At 44.8% G+C, this 23,249-nt stretch overlaps 1 protein-coding gene across 4 annotated transcripts in view; it reads left to right on the top strand.

Annotated features, from left to right (window-relative positions):
* Positions 1 to 23,249, top strand: part of LOC138301652 (UPF0462 protein C4orf33 homolog) — a 48,235-nt gene that overhangs the window by 14,475 nt on the left and 10,511 nt on the right. For all 4 annotated transcript variants that reach the window (XR_011205114.1, XM_069242176.1, XM_069242169.1 and 1 more), the window contains exons 2-3: positions 8,318 to 8,498; positions 14,679 to 14,739. Coding sequence is in view for 3 of the 4 variants with exons in the window: in XM_069242176.1 (XP_069098277.1) it covers positions 8,318 to 8,498; positions 14,679 to 14,739 (242 nt within the window). In the remaining variant the exon portion in view is untranslated. The remainder of the gene's footprint in view (positions 1 to 8,317; positions 8,499 to 14,678; positions 14,740 to 23,249) is intronic.

Below are 23,249 nucleotides of genomic sequence, written 5' to 3'. Positions count from 1 at the left end.
GGTGGCAGCAACATAAATAGGGTCAGAGATTCTCCTGACATGTTGAAAATCCCTAAAGGGATTGTAACTAAATATGAAGATGGTGATGACATCACCAAATGGTTCACAGCTTTTGAGAGGGCTTGTGTAACCAGAAAAGTGAACAGATCTCACTGGGGTGCTCTCCTTTGGGAAATGTTCACAGGAAAGTGTAGGGATAGACTCCTCACACTCTCTGGACAAGATGCAGAATCTTATGACCTCATGAAGGGTACCCTGATTGAGGGCTTTGGATTCTCCACTGAGGAGTATAGGATTAGATTCAGGGGGGCTCAAAAATCCTCGAGCCAGACCTGGGTTGACTTTGTAGACTACTCAGTAAAAACACTAGATGGTTGGATTCAAGGCAGTGGTGTAAGTAATTATGATGGGCTGTACAATTTATTTGTGAAAGAACACCTGTTAAGTAATTGTTTCAATGATAAACTGCATCAGCATCTGGTAGACCTAGGACCAATTTCTCCCCAAGAATTGGGAAAGAAGGCGGACCATTGGGTCAAGACTAGGGTGTCCAAAACTTCCACAGGGGGTGACCAAAAGAAAGGGGTCACAAAACCTCCCCAGGGGAAAGGTGGTGAGACAGCCAAAAATAAAAATAGTCAAGAGTCTTCTAAAGGCCCCCAAAAACCTGCACAGGAGGGTGGGCCCAGAGCCTCTTCACAAAACAATCCTGGGTACAAGGGTAAAAACTTTGATCCCAAAAAGGCCTGGTGTCGAAACTGTAGTCAGTCTGGACACCAAACTGGAGACAAGGCCTGTCCCAAGAAAAGTTCCACTCCAAACTCCAATCCAGGTAACACTGGAATGGCTAGTCTCCAAGTGGGATCAACAGTGTGCCCAGAGCAAATCAGGGTCCACACTGAAGCTACTCTAGTCTCTGAGGGTGGGGTGGATTTAGCCACACTAGCTGCCTGGCCTCCTAACATGCAAAAATACAGGCAGCAGCTCTTTATTAATGGGACAAGTGTAGAGGGCCTGAGGGATACAGGTGCCAGTGTCACCATGGTGACAGATAAACTGGTTTCCCCTGGCCAATACCTGACTGGAAAAACTTATACAGTCACCAATGCTGACAATCAAACTAAAGCACATCCCATGTCAATGGTAACTTTAGAATGGGGAGGGGTCAATGGCCTGAAACAGGTGGTGGTCTCCTCAAACATCCCAGTAGACTGTCTGCTTGAAAATGACCTGGAGTCCTCAGCATGGGCTGAGGTAGAACTAAAAACCCATGCAGCCATGCTGGGTATCCCTGAACTGGTGTGTGTAAAAACAAGAGCACAATGCAAGGCACAGGGTGAAAAAGTAGAGCTGGAGTCTGGAAAAATGGCCCAGCCTACCAAGAGAAAAGGAAAGTCAGTTGGGAAACCAACTGCAACACAGTCAGAAAAAGGGAACCTCTCTTCTCAGGAAGAAGTTCTGCCCTCTGAGGGAACTGAGCCTTTGGAGCTTGAACCTTATCAGGTTGAGCTCTTGGGCCCAGGGGGACCCTCAAGGGAGGAGCTGTGTAAGGGACAAGAAACCTGTCCCTCTCTTGAAGGCCTTAGGCAGCAAGCTGCTGAAGAGTCCAAGGGCAAGAAAAATGGAACACATAGGGTCTATTGGGAAGATGGACTCCTGTACACTGAGGCAGAGACCCCAAACCTGGTGCCACTAGGAGAGTGGTAGTGCCTCAGTCGTTCAGAGAGTTTATTCTGACCTTAGCCCATGATATTCCCCTTGCTGGGCATTTGGGACAAACCAAGACGTGGGAGAGGTTAGTCAACCACTTCTACTGGCCCAATATGTCCTAGAAGGTTAAGGAGTTTTGCCTCTCCTGCCCCACCTGTCAATCCAGTGGTAAGACAGGTGGGCACCCAAAGGCCCCCCTCATTCCACTTCCAGTGGTGGGGGTCCCCTTTGAAAGAGTGGGTGTGGACATAGTTGGTCCACTGGAACCTCCCACAGCCTCAGGAAATATGTACATCCTAGTAGTAGTGGATCATGCTACTAGGTATCCTGAAGCTATTCCCCTTAGGTCGACTACTGCCCCTGCAGTAGCCAAGGCCCTCATTGGTATCTTTACCAGAGTGGGTTTCCCTAAGGAGGTGGTGTCTGACAGAGGTACCAACTTCATGTCAGCATACCTAAAACACATGTGGAATGAGTGTGGAGTGACTTACAAATTCACTACACCATACCATCCACAAACTAATGGCTTAGTTGAGAGATTCAACAAGACATTAAAAGGCATGATCATGGGGCTCCCAGAAAAACTCAAAAGGAGATGGGATGTCCTCTTGCCATGTCTGCTTTTTGCTTACAGAGAGGTGCCACAGAAGGGAGTAGGATTCTCACCCTTTGAACTTCTGTTTGGTCACCCTGTAAGGGGACCACTTGCTCTTGTAAAAGAAGGCTGGGAGAGACCTCTTCATGAGCCTAAACAAGACATAGTGGACTATGTACTTGGCCTTCGCTCTAGAATGGCAGAGTACATGGAAAAGGCAACCAAAAACCTTGAGGCCAGCCAACAGCTCCAGAAGTTTTGGTATGACCAAAAGGCTGCACTGGTGGAGTTCCAACCAGGGCAGAAAGTCTGGGTTCTGGAGCCTGTGGCTCCCAGGGCACTCCAGGACAAATGGAGTGGCCCTTACCCAGTGCTAGAAAGGAAGAGTCAGGTCACCTACCTGGTGGACCTGGGCACAAGCAGGAGCCCCAAGAGGGTGATCCATGTGAACCGCCTTAAGCTCTTCCATGACAGGGCTGATGTGAATCTGTTGATGGTAACAGATGAGGATCAGGAGGCAGAGAGTGAACCTCTCCCTGATCTTCTGTCATCAGACCCAAAAGATGGCTCAGTAGATGGAGTGATCTACTCAGACACCCTCTCTGGCCAACAGCAAGCTGATTGTAGGAGAGTCCTACAACAGTTTCCTGAACTCTTCTCCTTAACCCCTGGTCAGACACACCTGTGTACCCATGATGTGGACACAGGAGACAGCATGCCTGTCAAAAACAAAATCTTTAGACAGTCTGACCATGTTAAGGAAAGCATCAAGGTGGAAGTCCACAAGATGCTGGAATTGGGAGTAATTGAGCGCTCTGACAGCCCCTGGGCTAGCCCAGTGGTCTTAGTCCCCAAACCTCACACCAAAGATGGAAAGAAAGAGATGAGGTTTTGTGTGGACTACAGAGGGCTCAATTCTGTCACCAAGACAGATGCTCATCCAATTCCTAGAGCTGATGAGCTCATAGATAAATTAGGTGCTGCCAAATTCTTAAGTACCTTTGACTTGACAGCAGGGTACTGGCAAATAAAAATGGCACCTGGAGCAAAAGAGAAAACAGCATTCTCCACACCTGATGGGCATTATCAGTTTACTGTTATGCCCTTTGGTTTAAAGAATGCCCCTGCCACCTTCCAAAGGTTGGTGAATCAAGTCCTTGCTGGCTTGGAGTCCTTTAGCACAGCTTATCTTGATGATATTGCTGTCTTTAGCTCCACCTGGCAGGATCACCTGGTCCACCTGAAGAAGGTTCTGAAGGCTCTGCAATCTGCAGGCCTCTCTATCAAGGCATCCAAATGCCAGATAGGGCAGGGAACTGTGGTTTACTTGGGCCACCTTGTAGGTGGAGGCCAAGTTCAGCCACTCCAACCCAAGATCCAGACTATTCTGGACTGGGTAGCTCCAAAAACCCAGACTCAAGTCAGGGCATTCCTTGGCTTGACTGGGTATTACAGGAGGTTTGTGAAGGGATATGGATCCATTGTGACAGCCCTCACTGAACTCACCTCCAAGAAAATGCCCAAGAAAGTGAACTGGACTGTGGAATGCCAACAGGCCTTTGACACCCTGAAACAAGCAATGTGCTCAGCACCAGTTCTAAAAGCTCCAGATTATTCTAAGCAGTTCATTGTGCAGACTGATGCCTCTGAACATGGGATAGGGGCAGTTTTGTCCCAAACAAATGATGATGGCCTTGACCAGCCTGTTGCTTTCATTAGCAGGAGGTTACTCCCCAGGGAGCAGCGTTGGAGTGCCATTGAGAGGGAGGCCTTTGCTGTGGTTTGGTCCCTGAAGAAGCTGAGACCATACCTCTTTGGGACTCACTTCCTAGTTCAAACTGACCACAGACCTCTCAAATGGCTGATGCAAATGAAAGGTGAAAATCCTAAACTGTTGAGGTGGTCCATCTCCCTACAGGGAATGGACTTTATAGTGGAACACAGACCTGGGACTGCCCATGCCAATGCAGATGGCCTTTCCAGGTTCTTCCACTTAGAAAATGAAGACTCTCTTGGGAAAGGTTAGTCTCATCCTCTTTCGTTTGGGGGGGGGTTGTGTAAGGAAATGCCTCCTTGGCATGGTTGCCCCCTGACTTTTTGCCTTTGCTGATGCTATGTTTACAATTGAAAGTGTGCTGAGGCCTGCTAACCAGGCCCCAGCACCAGTGTTCTTTCCCTAACCTGTACTTTTGTATCCACAATTGGCAGACCCTGGCATCCAGATAAGTCCCTTGTAACTGGTACTTCTAGTACCAAGGGCCCTGATGCCAAGGAAGGTCTCTAAGGGCTGCAGCATGTCTTATGCCACCCTGGAGACCTCTCACTCAGCACAGACACACTGCTTGCCAGCTTGTGTGTGCTAGTGAGGACAAAACGAGTAAGTCGACATGGCACTCCCCTCAGGGTGCCATGCCAGCCTCTCACTGCCTATGCAGTATAGGTAAGACACCCCTCTAGCAGGCCTTACAGCCCTAAGGCAGGGTGCACTATACCATAGGTGAGGGTACCAGTGCATGAGCATGGTACCCCTACAGTGTCTAAACCAAACCTTAGACATTGTAAGTGCAGGGTAGCCATAAGAGTATATGGTCTGGGAGTCTGTCAAACACGAACTCCACAGCACCATAATGGCTACACTGAAAACTGGGAAGTTTGGTATCAAACTTCTCAGCACAATAAATGCACACTGATGCCAGTGTACATTGTATTGCAAAATACACCCCAGAGGGCACCTTAGAGGTGCCCCCTGAAACTTAACCGACTATCTGTGTAGGCTGACTAGTTCCAGCAGCCTGCCACACTAGAGACATGTTGCTGGCCCCATGGGGAGAGTGCCTTTGTTACTCTGAGGCCAGTAACAAAGCCTGCACTGGGTGGAGATGCTAACACCTCCCCCAGGCAGGAGCTGTAACACCTGGCGGTGAGCCTCAAAGGCTCACCCCTTTATCACAGCACCGCAGGACACTCCAGCTAGTGGAGTTGCCCGCCCCCTCCGGCCCGGCCCCCACTTTTGGCGGCAAGGCCGGAGAAAATAATGAGAATAACAAGGAGGAGTCACTGGCCAGTCAGGACAGCCCCTAAGGTGTCCTGAGCTGAGGTGACTCTAACTTTTAGAAATCCTCCATCTTGCAGATGGAGGATTCCCCCAATAGGGTTAGGATTGTGACCCCCTCCCCTTGGGAGGAGGCACAAAGAGGGTGTACCCACCCTCAGGGCTAGTAGCCATTGGCTACTAACCCCCCAGACCTAAACACGCCCTTAAATTTAGTATTTAAGGGCTACCCTGAACCCTAGAAAATTAGATTCCTGCAAACTACAAGAAGAAGGACTGCCTAGCTGAAAACCCCTGCAGAGGAAGACCAGAAGACGACAACTGCCTTGGCTCCAGAAACTCACCGGCCTGTCTCCTGCCTTCCAAAGAACTCTGCTCCAGCGACGCCTTCCAAGGGACCAGCGACCTCTGAATCCTCTGAGGACTGCCCTGCTTCGAAAAAGACAAGAAACTCCCGAGGACAGCGGACCTGCTCCAAAAAGACTGCAACTTTGTTTCGAGGAGCAGCTTTAAAGACCCTGCAATCTCCCCGCAAGAAGCGTGAGACTTGCAACACTGCACCCGGCGACCCCGACTCGGCTGGTGGAGAACCAACACCTCAGGGAGGACCCCCGGACTACTCTACGACTGTGAGTACCAAAACCTGTCCCCCCTGAGCCCCCACAGCGCCGCCTGCAGAGGGAATCCCGAGGCTTCCCCTGACCGCGACTCTCTGAAACCTAAGTCCCGATGCCTGGAAAAGACCCTGCACCCGCAGCCCCCAGGACCTGAAGGACCGGACTTTCACTGGAGAAGTGACCCCCAGGAGTCCCTCTCCCTTGCCCAAGTGGAGGTTTCCCCGAGGAAGCCCCCCCTTGCCTGCCTGCAGCGCTGAAGAGATCCGTTGATCTCTCATAGACTAACATTGCAAACCCGACGCTTGTTTCTACACTGCACCCGGCCGCCCCCGCGCTGCTGAGGGTGAAATTTCTGTGTGGGCTTGTGTCCCCCCCGGTGCCCTACAAAACCCCCCTGGTCTGCCCTCCGAAGACGCGGGTACTTACCTGCAAGCAGACCGGAACCGGGGCACCCCCTTCTCTCCATTCTAGCCTATGCGTTTTGGGCACCACTTTGAACTCTGCACCTGACCGGCCCTGAGCTGCTGGTGTGGTGACTTTGGGGTTGCTCTGAACCCCCAACGGTGGGCTACCTTGGACCAAGAACTGAACCCTGTAAGTGTCTTACTTACCTGGTAAAACTAACAAAAACTTACCTCCCCCAGGAACTGTGAAAATTGCACTGTGTCCACTTTTAAAGTAGCTATTTGTCAATAACTTGAAAAGTATACATGCAATTGAAATGATTCAAAGTTCCTAATGTACTTACCTGCAATACCTTTCAAACAAGATATTACATGTTAAATTTGAACCTGTGGTTCTTAAAATAAACTAAGAAAATATATTTTTCTATACAAAACCTATTGGCTGGATTTGTCTCTGAGTGTGTGTACCTCATTTATTGTCTATGTGTATGTACAACAAATGCTTAACACTACTCCTTGGATAAGCCTACTGCTCGACCACACTACCACGAAATAGAGCATTAGTATTATCTATTTTTACCACTATTTTACCTCTAAGGGGAACCCTTGGACTCTGTGCATGCTATTCCTTACTTTGAAATAGCACATACAGAGCCAACTTCCTACACCTTAAAACTGATTATAGCACCTACAGTGCAGTACATTGTTAGCATGCTACCAATATGAATCAATTCATTTTTTTAACTATAGATTCAGATGACATGGGAAATGTTGCAACAGGTAAGTGCTACCAAATGAAAGGGGTGTTTTAATATTCCAGATGTGAGAATAGGATTAATAGGTATTCCTCTGGGTGTCTAATCCGCAAAGGTATTTCCACATCTTGGGTTCCATTATGATTCTCCAGTAGAAGTATTCCAGGATTTACTTTTTTGTTCTGTCATTTAGATTACCATACAAGTGGTATGCAGAAAAAAAACAAAATGTCCATGTCCCCCATGTTACCCATATTGAGAGCAAAACCTTAATGCAGAATTTAGCGAAGCAAAAGTGGCATGTTGTGTGGTGTAACATTTATTTAAAAAAGATGCCTGTGCATTTCAATGGTCCTTTCTCCGAGTGGTGGCCAATCATATCCTTTGCCGAGAGCTGTAGTAGGTAGCGTATACAATTTTGCAAGCTCCTACACACAAATGTAGATCTCAATATGTGTTATCAGGAATATGTTAATGAGGAGCACCAACTCAGAGGTGTTACATTACATCCTCTTGACTCATAAACTTACTCATAGTAGTTTTTAGTTTTCAGACCAAGGTTATCTTTCTACACTGATCTCAAACTGCCACCTACATTTTAAAGAACATTTTAATAAAGGAACTCAAAACAGTGTAACAGGAATACACTAAAAAGGAAGTCTGATCGGTTATACTGTTTATCTATGTTGACTTACCATACTTGTTATGATTTATTTTATAGTAATTGTCTTGTAAGGCAGGCTATTACACTTGCTGTCTTAGCCTATTTTGTGGCTAGCATTACTGTTTTTTTGTGTATTATTTTTAAGTATAATTTAGTGTAACACTTTGAACTGATGTGAGATATGAATCCTTAGATAACAGTGCTCAGAAGGTACTGCTGGAATGCTTTATAGTACTTAAAATCACAAGTGACTGATCATTGACTTTCATATGTGGATTGACATTACTAATTGTGCACCAGCAAACAGCAATCATGACATATCAAGAAACATTACATTCTGATTTAATTTCTTGAAATATGTTGATTACTTTCCTAAAAATAACATGTTATTTTGTTGTGTCATGTTATCTTGCATGCTTAGTCAAGAGAAAAGTTGGTTTATTTGTGTAAATCGTACCCATTTTGCTCCTTTACCCATAATAATACATGTGCTCTTTTCTTTACTCCGTAATGTATTTAGATGGAGTTTAATATTGAGCACACATGGGATGGCTTACCAGTAAGCCATGAACCTGTGACTGTCACCTTAAAGTCAACAAAAAAAGGATTGCTGATGGAGGTGAAAGCCCCATTCTTTGGCGATCCTCCAGCACCTCAAGGGGAGCCAGGGCAGGCTTTTCTTGGGCTTTGGGACTATGAAGGTCAGTGCTTATTTCATACGAAACTAACTATAGAGATCTTCGCATTCCTGCAATGTTGATAAAGGCATTTAGCATTAGTCGTCTTTACCATGCCCTAGGTTCGGACGTGTGTCTCACCAGTAATATTTAACCTTAATCTATGGTAATTCTTCTAACCCCAGATCAAACTTTCACTAATCTTTGTTCCATGCTTGGTTGTGTTGACCATCCACTCCTTCTTTGTTTGCACTCTACAACTTGATAAAAAAGGTTTAAATAAAAACAATTTAATCAAATACAGTGGGAACACATTAACTGTTTTGACAGTTGAGGACATTAAGGGCCTGATTTAGAACTCAGTGGATGGGTATCTCCGCCACAATAGTGATGGATATCCCGTACGCCAAAATCTATATCCCATTCTATCATATGGGATTTAGATTTCCGCATATGGGATGTCCGTCACTATTGTGACGGAGTAACCCGTCCGCCGAGCTCTAAATCAGGCCCCAAGTCTTGGCTTTAATTTACATTGGCAATGAAAGAGGGTTTAGGTATCTCTAAAAAGGCTGCATGGAAATTTCATTAAAGCTTCTAGTTACGCTGGCTTCTTTCTTCTAGCAAAAAAGTGAATTTATTCATACATACATTTCGAATCACTAAAGTTTTCTGCTTGTTTATGTTTCATTTCCCATGTGAAATATCATTACGTGACTTTTTGGAATGGATGGTGGAGGGTCAAAAGAGCACCAATATGAAGGTTAATGTCAAAGGACAGGCCGGTGCACCATATGCCTGAAGTGGCAGCTTTCACTGCCTATGGACCTGGCCTGAGTTTAGGCCAGGTCCGATTCAGTTCTTGTCTGTGCACCAGTGTGCACAAACAAGGAAAAAAAAAAAAAAAAAAAAGAGAGACAAGGACTTACCTGGATCCTCCAGCGGGTCCTCTCTCCTTGTCTTCTTCCACAGCAGTCTGGCTCTCTGCCTTTCTCTGCCCTGTGCTCCCGCGCTGCAGGCAGACGGAGGCCTGTCCCTTGATCCATAACCGGAGCACGAGGACCAAAAGAAACCCACTCCAGAGCCCTCAGCTACATCCAGATTTCCCTACAACCTCAAGGTCTGTATCTTTTCCATACAACCACCTAATTGCTATTCAGTACAGCTTCCTGAGCCCTCAGTGGTGTATTTGCTGCATACCAAATCCCCTTCAATAAATATACCTCCGTAATTCTAAGACCCCACAACAACCACTTATATTCCTATAGCCATCAAATAGAACCACCCTTAGATCTTTCACTCAGTGAATACCTACATACATCTCTCCCTCTGTACATAGTCTGGTGGCACTGCCCCATACACTGCCTGTTGGATCTGGCCGTTTTGCTGGGTCATCCCCAAACGTTTTGCCTCGTCCTCCTGTTTTTCTGACCTCTTTGTGCTGGCTGGAGGACTCTGGGCACGTTATCACTGCTGACTAGTGCTAATGGTCATGTGCTCTCCCTTCTAAACTTGGTATGATTGGTTTACACCTAATTGGCATATTTAATTTAGCTGTAAGTCCCTTGTAAAGTGGTATAGCATATACCCAGGGCCTGTAAATTAAATGCTACTAGTGGGTGTGCAGTACAGATTGGGCCACCCACAGAAGTAGTCTCTCAAACCTGTCTCAGGCCAACCACTACAGGGCCTGCGTGCGCAGTTAACTGCCACACTGACTTGGCAAGTTAAACCACTTACCAAGGCCTAACCTCCCTTTTTACTACACCTAAGTCACCCCTAATGTAGGCACTAGATAGCCCTATGGGCAGAGTGCTGTGTATGTAGAAGGAAGGACATATGTATTATGTGTTCCATGTCTTAGTAGTGACAAACAGCCTATTTAGTTTCTCACTACTGTGAGTGCTGCTCCTCTCATAGGATTGCAGTGGAAATGCCCTGACAAATGTCTAAGTGGTATCTTCTGATCTATGAGGAATAGCGTGGGCATGTTTAGTATGTTTGGAATGGTAGTGAGAAATCCTGCTTACTGGTGTAGGTGGATTTTTTATTACTATTTAAGAAAAGTCACTTTTAGAAAGTGGGAATTTTTCTGGGTTTATAACTCTAGTGCTTTGCAGCCTGACTCCAATCCAGGTCTGGGCAGAGTGACAGCTCCTCTAGGTGCATACTTTCCAGACAGCTATAACACAGGAAGGGCTGGGTGTGACAGAAGAGTCATCTGCATACTGATAGTCATCCTGGGCTGGGGAGAGGGAGGATTGTTCTCACCTTACATGTCAATAGGCTGTACCCTGCCCACACACAGTGGACTGATTACCCCCTACTGATGTCTGGAGACAGCGTTGGGTTCAAAGGGTGTTGTGCTTCACTTTAAAGGGCTCTTATGAAGTTACTCCCCAAACAAAGGCATTTCTGAGTATAAGCTTAGTGTCTGTAGCCCCCTGATTTTTAGAGCACTTTTGGAACTGGGACTGAACCTCTGTCAAAAGGACTAGTGGACTGCACAAAGGGGTCATCTGGACTTCTCTTCCGTTTGTTGCCTTGCTGCCTGGTATCTGCTGGGTGGCACAAAAGACTCATCAGGATTGCTTTTCTACTTGTTGCCCTGCTGCCAGTACTCCATGACTTGGACTTCCCTGGCTCTGCTGGACGGCCAGGAGGAACCACCACTGTTTGCCCTGGTGTGCTAGCCTGCCTGGTCCTGTGTGACCCAGTGTTTCTCTCAGGAAGCCCAATGTGTGGGGGGCGCCGTTTTTGTTCCTGATCTTCCTACAAGTCTAGCGCCTGAAGAGCGCTGCATTTTTCTTTACTGGTTGTTACCTGGTGTAGAGAGAGCTCTTCATTCTGTACTCCTGCAAGATCAGAGCATGGGGATTGCTTCATGTTTCATTCTCGTCGTGAACAGCCCCTAGGAAGCGCTTTTCTGTGCCCCATCACGTGTTAAATGCTCTTGTGAGCTTGCCCGTCAGGAGAGAACAGAGCCACAGTCCAGATCGGGCTGTTCTGGATGGCACTGTTGGTGGTCGAGAGTGTGCCCCTCCAACACCTGGCGAGAGAATCACAATGGGCAGCCCACCCACCGTTGACAACAGCCTGCAGCCCCCTCGACTGGCCTATGTTAATGCTGCACGACCCTCGAACCCCCCCTTTGCCCCCACCCCAGGTGGGCTCTGCCAGTCAACCCGGAGTGCTGCTCCCTGCAAAGAGACAGCCGCACCAGGAGAGCCCATCCCTCCCCCAAGGGAGGCCCTATCATCCAGAACAGGAGTGCATCTTAAAGTTAGGTGCAGGCTGTACTGTGAGGCCTCCAGTCCCAGTGCAGCCCCACTCTTCCCGGGCGCTGAAGGTTGCCAGTGGAGTAAGCACGGGCTGGGCGCTGGTAATCGAGGCCGCATCAGAGGCCTGCTTCGGGCCGCCACAACGTGGAAAAGGTACTGTGTGGTGCAACCGTACCGCATGGCTAGAGGACACCCGCGGCAGCCCCCAACTCCATTTTAAAGAGCTCCCCACTACCACTCCCAATGTTGGTGCTCCCCCCTCCCTGTGGCGACAAGATTGTGGGAGCACTAGTTAGTTTGAGAGAGGTCCGAGGGGGAGTGACACGGTTGTCTTGATTTCCCCAGCGAGCGGCCTTCTATCTTTTCCTCCCCCTGCTGAAAATCCGGCAGTGTACTTTTCAGACGCGAGTACGACTATGTCATTACCGGCTAGCCCCAAGGGGGATATTATTATGTAATCCCAGCAGGTGTACCTTACGGCTGCAACATCGTAGCGCCCCTGAGACCAGAGCACGCCCCCTGTGCTGGCCGCACTCTTGGACAGGGTATTCCCTGCAAATAGCCCATCTGTGTCTTGGTGCTGTACATTTAGGGTCTGATGACTCTGTTGGGGCCTCTGGGGGAATTTGTGATTTCGTTCCTTACCAACTGCATGATTATCCATGATAATTCCTGCACTTATTCATACTGCCCATGCAGTAGTGGTAACCGATGATTACTCCTGTAATGTACCACTGCATCTCATTCCTCAGGGTGATAATGTATGTGGTGTTTGATGACCTGTATTTTCAGCATAGCAAGTGTTGGCATAGGATGTGCAGCACTCATGAACAATGTCATGTTGATCTATGATTTATGCCCAGTAACCTAGGACGTATGAATTTCTTGGTTCATGACATACACTTACAATATAAGACATATATTTTTATATAACCTGTTATGAAATCTCTTTTGTGGTGTATTTATTGTGTCACTGGTGTGACTGTGTTGCACAAAAGCTTGACTTCTGGGGATAAGCCTGACTGCTCTGTGCCAAGCTACCAGGGTAAGCACTGGTTATCTTTGGTATGTAACTTACTCACCCTGACCAGAATGGTGGTTTCTGCCTGGCTGAAGTGCATGCCCTAGCCAATCAGAAACCCCATTTCTTACAGTGCCCCAGTGCTTAGTGCCGCCCTCCCTCCGGACATCGAAGTCGACAGAGGCTGCCTACATGTCCTAACAGAAAGCTATAGAGAAAGCACACGTTTCAGAGTCAAGACTGAGGGCAGAGACCTATTATCACCAGACCAACTCTTACACTCAAGACCCCAATCATTCACATAGGTGAGCTGAGCACTCTTACACTGGGGTGATGGGAAGGTGGGTGTCAGAACCCCCATCTCCCGTCCTGAAAGGGAACATGCCTGCCCAACATACAAGGGGACTGGAAGGTCCAAGTCATTGCTGGCAAGGAACACAGAAAGCATACTATTGAACTAAAAATCACTTGGGTGATGCCTGAATATACATTATTAGATTCATTTGTTGATTCATTTGTTCCCTAAGAGCCCAGCCTGTAATAGTATGACAACATTCCAAGAGGTGGGTGCTCTTACAGGACCCCTGACTGGGAAAGTTGTTATGAAAAGGAGGAATAATAATTATCTAGTGCAGGTATCATTTAGGCAATTATAGTGTCTTGCCCGTGATACTGCTTCTCCGCACATACAGTTCTTGATCTTTATGCTAAGAAATGCATGTTTTACAGTTCTGACTGCAAGAACCGGTAATTAACTACACGTGGTGCATGACATTTCAAATACATTCTGCTTTTCTAAAGAATCTGAGGCAGGTGGATGTGAAAACATGAAATTTCCCCAGGAGTTGCATCCTCTTACCGTAAATTAAAAAGCAAGCATTGGCAAAGCTAATAGAACTATCTTTTGAGACCTATTGGCTCTTCAAGTGCCTTCTGTTCATGGTGTATAGCATAAACAAAGTTGATTTTTTTTTAAATGTAACGTAACAAGATGGATTAAAAAAATCTGAAAATCAACTAGTGCAAAAACTTTTATTTGCAAAGCAGAAGAACTATCAGCATTTTGTTTCCTGTCCCTCCAAAAAAAGGCAAAAAAAAAAAAAAAAAAAGAAATGGGGCCACAGAGGGTGGGGGGCAGTGGAAGAGCAGGTCGGGTTTGAGGGAGGGGAGGAAGGCGAAAAAAGCACAGGAGGAAGGGGTGGAGGTGATGCATATTATAGAGATAACAACATGGGTGAAGGTAGCAGCACATTTCGAGAGCAACACAGAGTGTGTGGGGTGAGACGCACATGGGCTTGAGAGAGCAACACTGAGAACGGGGGAAAAAGCACATGGCTGAGAGACCGCAACAGCGCATGGGAGAGGAAAGCACACAAAGGAGACAGCTGGAAAACGGATGCACACTAATGGAGGGCTTAACAAAAAAGAAAAATAACGTTCCCAAATGATGAGCAGTGGAAAAGACAAAAGTAAAAAGACTGTTTTCCAGAGAAGGAACAAACACAAGCTGGAAAAGGTAAGCCACCGAATAGGAAGCAAGCTAATGAGAGTGACACTAAAGCCAAAGAATGATACACAATGGGCATGCTTTAACCTCACTGTAAATTCTTGGTACGATGACAATAGGTATTTTGCAACCAGACGGCTTATATTCTGTAAAAGGTTTGGACTAAAACATCACCCACCCCTGTTCTGCATGAAAATGATCAGCTACAGAAGCAGTTATATTAAGTGGTGCATTATTTATTTGTTGACATCCAGAGAAGATCTATAGCTATGCACTAAAAGTAATGGAGTCGTAACCCAACTTTCAGAACAAAAACATGGCTTTTGAGTAGATTGAAAGACTGTTTGCCTGCAGTTGGTTCACACACAGACCAATTATTGTTGCTTTGTTTTTAGTGGTGGAAGCATTTTTCCTGTGTGATAAAAGCAAGCAGTATCTGGAAGTTGAACTTTGCCCGTAAGTGCTATTTTTTAATGCTTTTTCCTTCTTTTGAGTAGGCTGGTTTTAAGTTATCCGTTATCCACTTGCAATTATGTAAAAAGGTTATTTTTAGATATTGCATTGTAAACTGTTTGACAGATGGGTACATGGTATGCTTGACGTGGATGTTTTTATTGATTTATTTAGAAAATGAAGTACAGGCATGTCATTTCAAAGAAGTCTCCTTTTTGTTTTACATTACTATTGACCACCTTGCCCCCATTAATGTGACTTCAAATGTAATCTACAAACTTTTCGGTCTCAAGTGTGGAAATGATGGGTGCTTCTGAGTTTAAAGACAGAACTGGTAGAAAATGTCACACACGACATGGGTAAATTAGAAGATAAATATTTGTTTTTCTTCTTCCTTAGCTCCAGTCACCTTATTTTAATTGTTGAACATACATTCACAACTATGGCTTTTAATTCCGATAAATGTGAGCATATGTTGTACCTGATTAGACCTCTTGCATGAGTATGGCTCTAGACTGTCACTCACTGGGGCAATAAAGTCCTTATTTGGGAATATTTTTTCATCCTGGTTAAGCAATACATATTTTTGTTTGCAATGCATTGCAAGTTTAATAACAATTTATTGTACAGTTGATTAGAACCTTAACAAGCAAACATTGCATTAGTATGTAATCAAAACAGCAATTCAAACAAGAATACCCATGATAAAACAGTATGAGAAAGTAAAAGTTGCTAAAGCAACATTTTGGTCAGTGACAAGGATCTTATGGCCTTCAATCTTTAGCATCAAAGAGTATGATGCAAAGGGCTTTGAAGGAATGTCCCACGGTTGTTTTAGATGATGTCTACAGGTGTTCCACAAAGTGTGTAGAGTCAGTAGAGGATTATCCTAAGGTTGCTTCAGAAAATGTCTCAGAGCCCTCCACAGAAATAGATTTAGAGGATGTAAGCAAACTTGGGAAGTGCTAGTGCATGCAGCACGATTGTCCAAAGGTTAAATGACGGATGCACAAAGATGTGTCAAGCAGTTAGGCACAAAAAAGTGCAATATGCAGAAGACAGTGGGGGAATGTCCCAGGATTGTTTCAGATGATGTCGCTTAGCACTCCTCAGAAGTTCAATGTACAGAGACAATAAAGGATTATCCCAAGGTTGTTTCAGATATTGTCTCTGGACATTCCGCAGCAGTTCATTCAGAGGTTCCAAACAAATGCAAACAGTGCAGGTACAGATAGCACAGTAGACACAGTTGGAATGTGCCTGCCTACTCAAAAATGTGTATCAATTGAAGATTGCCTTTGGGCCTCTGGCAGGTAGAAAGCCGCAGAACAAAGTGAGCCGCAAATTAACTTTGGAGGGCCTCAGTTGTGTGGAAATGTGCATTGAGGTGAACAGATTTTAAGGCCCAGGTTTGCAGCACAGATGGTATTTCATTACCCAGTTTTGCTGTGGCTTCAGGAGGAATTTGACTGTTTTGATGTTTATTGTGGTGTTATCTGTGTTCAGGCTAGCAATTACCACCTGACGGCAGGTTCAAACTCCCAGACAAAGTCTTTATGGAAGATTACTTTTCTTTGCTGCACAAAGGAAGGACAAATGCATACAATATGATTAGTGGTTTCCTTGTCCAAACCACAGTGATGGCACATTACATTGTGGAGTTTTGCGTTACTTCAAATACAATAGTCTATGGAAAATGCATTGGTGAAAAAAACGTGTTCTGGGACTCTATTTTATCTTTGCATTCCCTAAACGATTCACCGCAAAAATTTACATCATCTGAAAATACAGAAAATGCTAGAAAGTTTTGTGGTGATTCATCCAACAGCATGGAAAGTAATTAGTGAGGTAATATCCAAGGAATTCCTATCTTTGGGAAAACTAGCTGTAACTACAGAGTGACAATCAGATTTATTGTGATTTCTTTGTTTTTATCTATTGTATTTGTTATGTATTTTTTATTGCTTTACACAATCATGAGACCATAAATGTATCTTATTATTGTTCATGTAATAATTCTGAAACTTTACATATGCAGTCTAATTTATTGTTTGGGCTTCTTTGCTACTTTTAGTAGGATTGTGCTACATATGATTCCCAGAGTGAAGGAAAGCCAATCATCAAATTATGATTATTACTGTTTTTCCTAATGGCCAGTTATCATGTTCTTCTATTAGTAGTTTGTGTAGCTCATTGATAGGTCACTTTACCATTTTGTTTCACAGCAGTACATAAGGAAGATGGTATTTGGCAAAGTTGTATTTTGTGACCCAAAGAGCATGCAAAAACAACAGTTTCTATTAGCATGTGACTATAAACGATTCTTGTTCATGAGTGTTCATGTAGTAAATCTGAAACTTCACATATGCAGTCTCTATGCAGTCTATTCTTTGGGCTTCTTTGCTGTTTTTATTAGGATTGTGCTTCAGATGAAGGCCAAAGTAAGTGAAAGACAGTCATTGTTATTGTTATAAAAATTGAGATCATTATATTTTTCCTAGTGACCAATTATCTCCTCCTCCAAATAGTAGTCTGTGTGGCTCACTGTTAGGGCAATTTTTCATTTTGTTGCAAAGGGAGGGCATATGAAACATGGTTTTTGTTTGGCTTCTTGGGCCACTTCTATTTTGTGAGCCACAGAGCAAGCAAAGGAAGCTTATGTAGATTAAGATGTATTCTATTTGTTATTTATTTTGTTTATAGGTTTCTAATAGCATGTGACCATAAATGGGTCTTTCAGTTCATGTAGTAAATCTGAATCTTTAAATATGCTGTCTAGTTTATTTTTTGGGGCTTCCTTGCTACTTTTAATAGTATTGCAGTACAAGATATCACTAAGTTGAAAAACCTTATCAATTAGCAGCACTTACTTATTCTATTTACCTGAAGTAACCTACAGAATCACCTGTGCCTTCTAATGTGTAATACTGCCAAATGTCGGAAATATCCAGCTGATATATTTTGTGCTATGTGAAATACAACAGTCTATGGAAAATGCATTGGATTTGAAGCCTGTTTTGGGACCCCTTTTGTCTTCGAACCCCCTTGACCACACGCTGCAAAGCTTTAGCCCTCCTAAAATGAAATGGAGGAAGCAAGTCTGCAAAGTTTCATGCTCTTTCGTCAAACGGGTGCAAAGTTATTAAGGGAAAAAAATCAGAACTATAACTACAGTGTGGCTACTGCCACTGTTAAATATATTCACAAACAAAGGATACAGGGAGGTTATAGTGAGGCTCACATTTTAAATGTATGAAACCATAGAAATTCACTAGTTATAGTTAAAGTTACCTCAAGTAACTATAGCTCGTGCCTAAGGTAACTATGACTCACACTGCCGCCATGCACAGGAATGTGATCAATAATTTTACTGCAGATGTTACAGTGACTTTATCAGTGATATTATCAAAGATGTCATGAGTGCCATAATTTGTGGGGTAATTAGCAGTGCATGTCGAGGGCGCAAGTTATAGTTACTTGAGGTAACTCTAACTATAACTGGTGAATTTCTATGGTCTCGTATTTTAACATCTGAGCTTTACTATAACATCCCTGTAGCCTTTGTTTTTTTAAGTGAAGTTCTATGTTTTTTTTAAATTCTATTTCCTAACTATAACCACCTTGTATAACAACCCTGTAACCTTAGGTTTTGTCATTGAATTTCTATGTTTTGTTTAAGGTATAGTAATTGTCATTACGTTAATCCAACCACCATAGTGCGTGGCCTTTGGCTGTGTATAACCACCCAACCTTGCACCATGCGCGGCCTAAGCCCATGCGCTGTGGAGGTTGCCCACGAGACCTGGACTGCAGCCAGACCCTGTGGCGAATCCCCTTAACCACCAGACCCCATGCTCTGCACAGCCGTTTGGCCATGTGCGGCGGAAGTTAACCGCAGCCTTTCTGGGTGTCAGAATAGGTGTGAGAGGATGTATCTGTGGGTGAGAGTGGCTGTGAGAGTGTCTGTCTGGGTGTGATAGTGTGTACATCAGTGTTTTAGTGGGTGTGTCAGTGTGTGCGTGGGTCTCTGAGTGGGTGTGAGAGTCTGAGTGGGTCTGTGAGTGGGTGCATAACTGTCTGAGTGGGTCTGTGAGTGGGTGCGTGAGAATATGACTCAGGCTCTGAGTGGGTGCATGAGTGTCTGAGTTGGTCTGTGAGTGGGTGAATAAGTGTCTGACTGGGTCTGTGAGTGGGTGCGTAAGTGTCTGAGAGGGTGTGTAAGTGGGAGAAATTGATTGAAAGAGAGACAGGGAGAGAGAAAGAAACCGAGAGGGAGAGAGATAGAGAGCTTTTTTAGGCTATGATGCATGCTATACTTAGAATGAGATAGTTCTGTACAATTGAAATTTTTTTTATGTCATTTAAAAAAATCAAAAAAATTGTACTTAAAAAAAAAAAAAAAAGAGGGAAGCGAGTCCAGCTGGACTAGAATCCTGAGTGCTGAACTACTGCTTTCTTTTTATTTATTTTCAGCCCTTTATGGACTATCTGGGACTGCGAAGGAGACCTCAAGGGCTCCCTGCGGTCCCTCCTTATCTATTTATTTTAATTTTTGTCAAAAGGCCCGTCACAGGCTGTCTGGCACCATGGGGAAAGCCTTCAGGCTTCTCTCACGGTTCCATTATTTCAGCAAGCACAGAGCTGCTTTAACAGCAGCTCCCTGCTTTCTGAAGCATTTAATCGTTTTGACAGTGGGACCTGTTTGACCAGTCCCGCTGTCAAAAACCAAAGTGTTTGCTGTGGCATGGCTGCAGGTTCAGAGCTGCAGCCAAGCCACAGCAAAAGCTATGTCCTGGGGGTGGGAACCTCAGGACATAGCAGGAGCCAGCCCCAGGGCCATCAGTAGTTTCTTGAGGGGTGCCGCACGGCCCCTTTCAACATGCACATAGCCCTGGAGAGGTGGTGATCCCTGGGGCTAAAGGTGGTCCGAAATGGCCCCCATTCACTTTTTTTTTTAATAATAGCTCCAGGGAGGTGGTGGTCCCCGGGGTGGGGTGTGGGGCCAGGCACCCCCTTATTTATTTGATATAGCCCCAGAAAAGTGGTGATCACTGGGGTTAAAGGGGGAGTCCGACGGGCCTCTCCCACGCAAACAAACAATTTTCACCCCAGGTAAGTGACGATCCCCTAGGCACAGGGGGCTGTATGGTCCCCCCGCACATTATTTCCATTTCACCTTGGGGAGGTGGTGGTCCCTGGGCCTGCGGGTGGGTCAGTAGGCCCCAGCCCGCCCACTCAAAAAGAAATTTCCCCCAGGACTTGGCCCACCCAGGGGCATAATTACCAGAAGCACAGGAGCCCGTGCTTCCATATAAAAAAAAAAAAATCGGCTAATCCGCCACACATCTGTACAAACTTTAAAAAAAAAATGCTTTTAGCCCCTGGGTAGTGAGGGGTCCGTCTGGGAACCCACCACCAACACTAAGGTGTCAGTGTGTCTGTACTCTGGCCCCTTTTCTTTTCTTTTACATTTTTTTCTTGAACTCGACTCCCAAGTCCCAAGCAGGCTAACAACACTTCCTGGTTGAAGTATTGACAGCCAATCAGATCTATGCACGAGAGCGGGAGTGGTCACAAATCCTTCTTGTCCCTATATATACAAATTTGTTTTCTCCTTAATTTCTCCAAAACTACTCAGCAGAATCACACCAAAACAAATAAAGGTAGTTTTTCTGGACCAGGACCTACCTTTCTGCCACATTTGGTGTAATTCTGTCCATTAGTTTCAGCGATATCACGGTTCAAAGTCCCTATGGAAAAATCAGTGGGGAAAATGTGTTTTGGACCTCCCTTTTCTTGCTCCCCACCCCCTTCCAACGAGCAGATCACCCTGACACTTTCCTGACAGCAGCTGGTGTGACCGGCAAATGGTTTTAGAAAGTTTTGTGAAGAAGTGGCGCCAAAGCTTTAGGCAGGTAAAGAAACGCATTTTATATAGAAACTAGCTATGGCGACCGCCACTAAGTTTATTCGTCAAAAAGTTTTCTACAAATATTACATTGATATTATTAATTATGTTATCAAAGATGTCATCAGAACCATCATTTGGGGGTAATTAGAAATGCATGGATGTTTGCAGACTCTCCAAACCATAGTCTTATCAACGTAAAAGGAAAATGTGAAGTGGTTGGAGCACAGGGTCAAGGATACACGGGAAAGGGCGTATCAGAATAATCTCATGATCTTAAGGATCCTTGAGGTTGTGCAAGGAACATGTAGCAAACAGTTCCCCTCTAATTGGCTCAAAACCTGGATGCATACCTGAATATTTTTACCATGCTTCGTTATACAGCGGACACAATGTGAATTGTTGTCAGGCTTCGTCTGGGTCCTACACCCTTCCCTTTCACCTCACAGTTACTTAATTATATGGCTCAAACTAGAATAGTGTGTGCTGCTCACTTCATAGGGAAATTGATTCTCCTAAGTAATGTTATTCATAGTCAACACAATCCTAATCCAACAATACAAATGATTCATTTTTACAGTAATGCAAAACTATGTGTTATGCAGTTAGGCTATGTTTTGCTGTACTCTTAGATACGCCGAGGTCCTCTCGGGCCCTGTTAGTATGATCAAGGACCCCTTTACACTTTGCGATGTTTGCCTCAACAGTGTCCTCCTGAGAGAGAAGAAATCTGAGAAGATGTCAACACTGTGCCTCAAGTGCTTCACAGACCAGAACCAGCATTGACCAGGGTGGTTCTATGGAGCCTGATAAGCAAAAGAGGCAAAAGCACTGTATGGAGACTGCAGCTACAGCCAAGAGTGTGTTTTAAATGCTTTGGGGTTCTGAATTCTGTGCCTTGTCTCTGTCTCTGACTTTTGACTCTTTCCTCTATTCTTATGCCTTTACTATTATCCTGTGAAGTTTGGATGAGCTCTCCCATTATCCATTTTGTTAGATTAAACTCTAGACTGGGCTCCTGCAGGACGTTGGTGATCCAGCCCCAATGCAGATACTGTTAAGGCTGTTGGTATCAAAGTGAACTGTTCTACCTTCTTATATTCTTTTCGTAATTTGGAGCACTTGGATTGGTGGGGAGGTCTGCGGAGCACATCCAAGGTGTTGCTGTTCTTAGTTGGGTCAATGTTCTTTCAATGCAATGGATGCTTCTGTCGTGGTAGTATGAGGCAAGGGGAGAATTAGAAGAAAGGGATTTGCTTGGAGTTTGAAGTTATTGTTGTGGCAGTGTACTCATATCACTGGGACTGATGTGGATGAGAATGAAGGAAAAGTAGCAAGCCTAGTGAAAGCTTGCCTCCCCTAATAATTGAACTTCTTGATAGGGCCAAGCATGCACAACTCAACTGCTTCCTCTCCCTCGGTTTCCTCAGACCCTGTGGTGCCTGTGCAACACATCACTAAGCATGTTATATGCCACATGCTATCCGGAAATGTTAAATATCTCAGGAATAGGGTGAAACATGGGAAAAAACAAAAGAGTGTATTCTGTGAGGTTCAGCAGGGGCTCCAGATGAGTGACTTTATTAGTAAGTATGCCCTTCCATTAGTGGTTTCCCAGGTACGTTCAGATAGCTTAAGGTAATATGACCTGGTGACAACAGGTTGCCTGTGGTTGATCTTGCTCGTTTATCTTATTCCACCCCCTTACTCGGGGAACTCATTAGATAACAAAGAACTTATTGATGAATATACCCCATAGGCTTATAATAGTAAGAGGTGATTCCAGTGTAATTATGGATGGCAACTTTGATGTCTGCCACTCTCATGCTACTAGAACTCTTACGAATGCTATGCTCACTGATTCGGTGACCTCTTTGGGTCTGTGTGACATATGACTGGTCTGGCGCCCAGATAAGAACTCTTTCACCTTTTACTCAGCTGCTCACCAATAAGTTTCTGAAATTGACTATTTTTTCCACTCATCCACTGATTTGCATGGATCACAGGTTTGTGCATTCTTACCTGAGGCCTATCTGAACAATTTTCCATCTATTGCACATAAGCTGTTGCACCTGTAATCTGGCACTTGAATGTGTAATGGCTGATGGAATATTATTCTCTTCCTCCTTTGGAGGGAGGCAGATTTATCCCAGTATATTGTGGGAAATCTTCAAAACAGTGCTTTGAGGGAAGACTAAGGCATATCATCAGAGTATGAAGCAAGATAAATAATTTACTATGGTTGCATTAGAGACACAGATCCTTGTCATACCACCCTGTGAATTAGCAACTCCAGTCTGTCTATGTCTTATCCAATTAAATTACTACACAGAACCTACTACAACCCTGAAAGACTGGGGAAGATGGGTAGCCGCCACCCAGGCACCTAATAAAGTTACCACTAAGAAGCATATTGTACCGTTATTTGATTTTATCCTCCAAGTCTGCCATTAGCCAAGACCTACTAATTTTACTAAAACTGTGTATGTAAAATACTTACTTACAGACCGTAGGAAAATGGCCCTTGTTGCAGTTACCCCCCCACTTTTTGCCTGATATTGATGCTGACTTGACTGAGAGTGGGCTGAGACCCTGCTAACCAAGC

The sequence above is a fragment of the Pleurodeles waltl genome, chromosome 1_2, assembly GCF_031143425.1.
Source record: "Pleurodeles waltl isolate 20211129_DDA chromosome 1_2, aPleWal1.hap1.20221129, whole genome shotgun sequence".
In the NCBI taxonomy this organism is placed as follows: domain Eukaryota; kingdom Metazoa; phylum Chordata; class Amphibia; order Caudata; family Salamandridae; genus Pleurodeles; species Pleurodeles waltl.
This window is presented reverse-complemented; position numbering and strand designations above follow the sequence as displayed.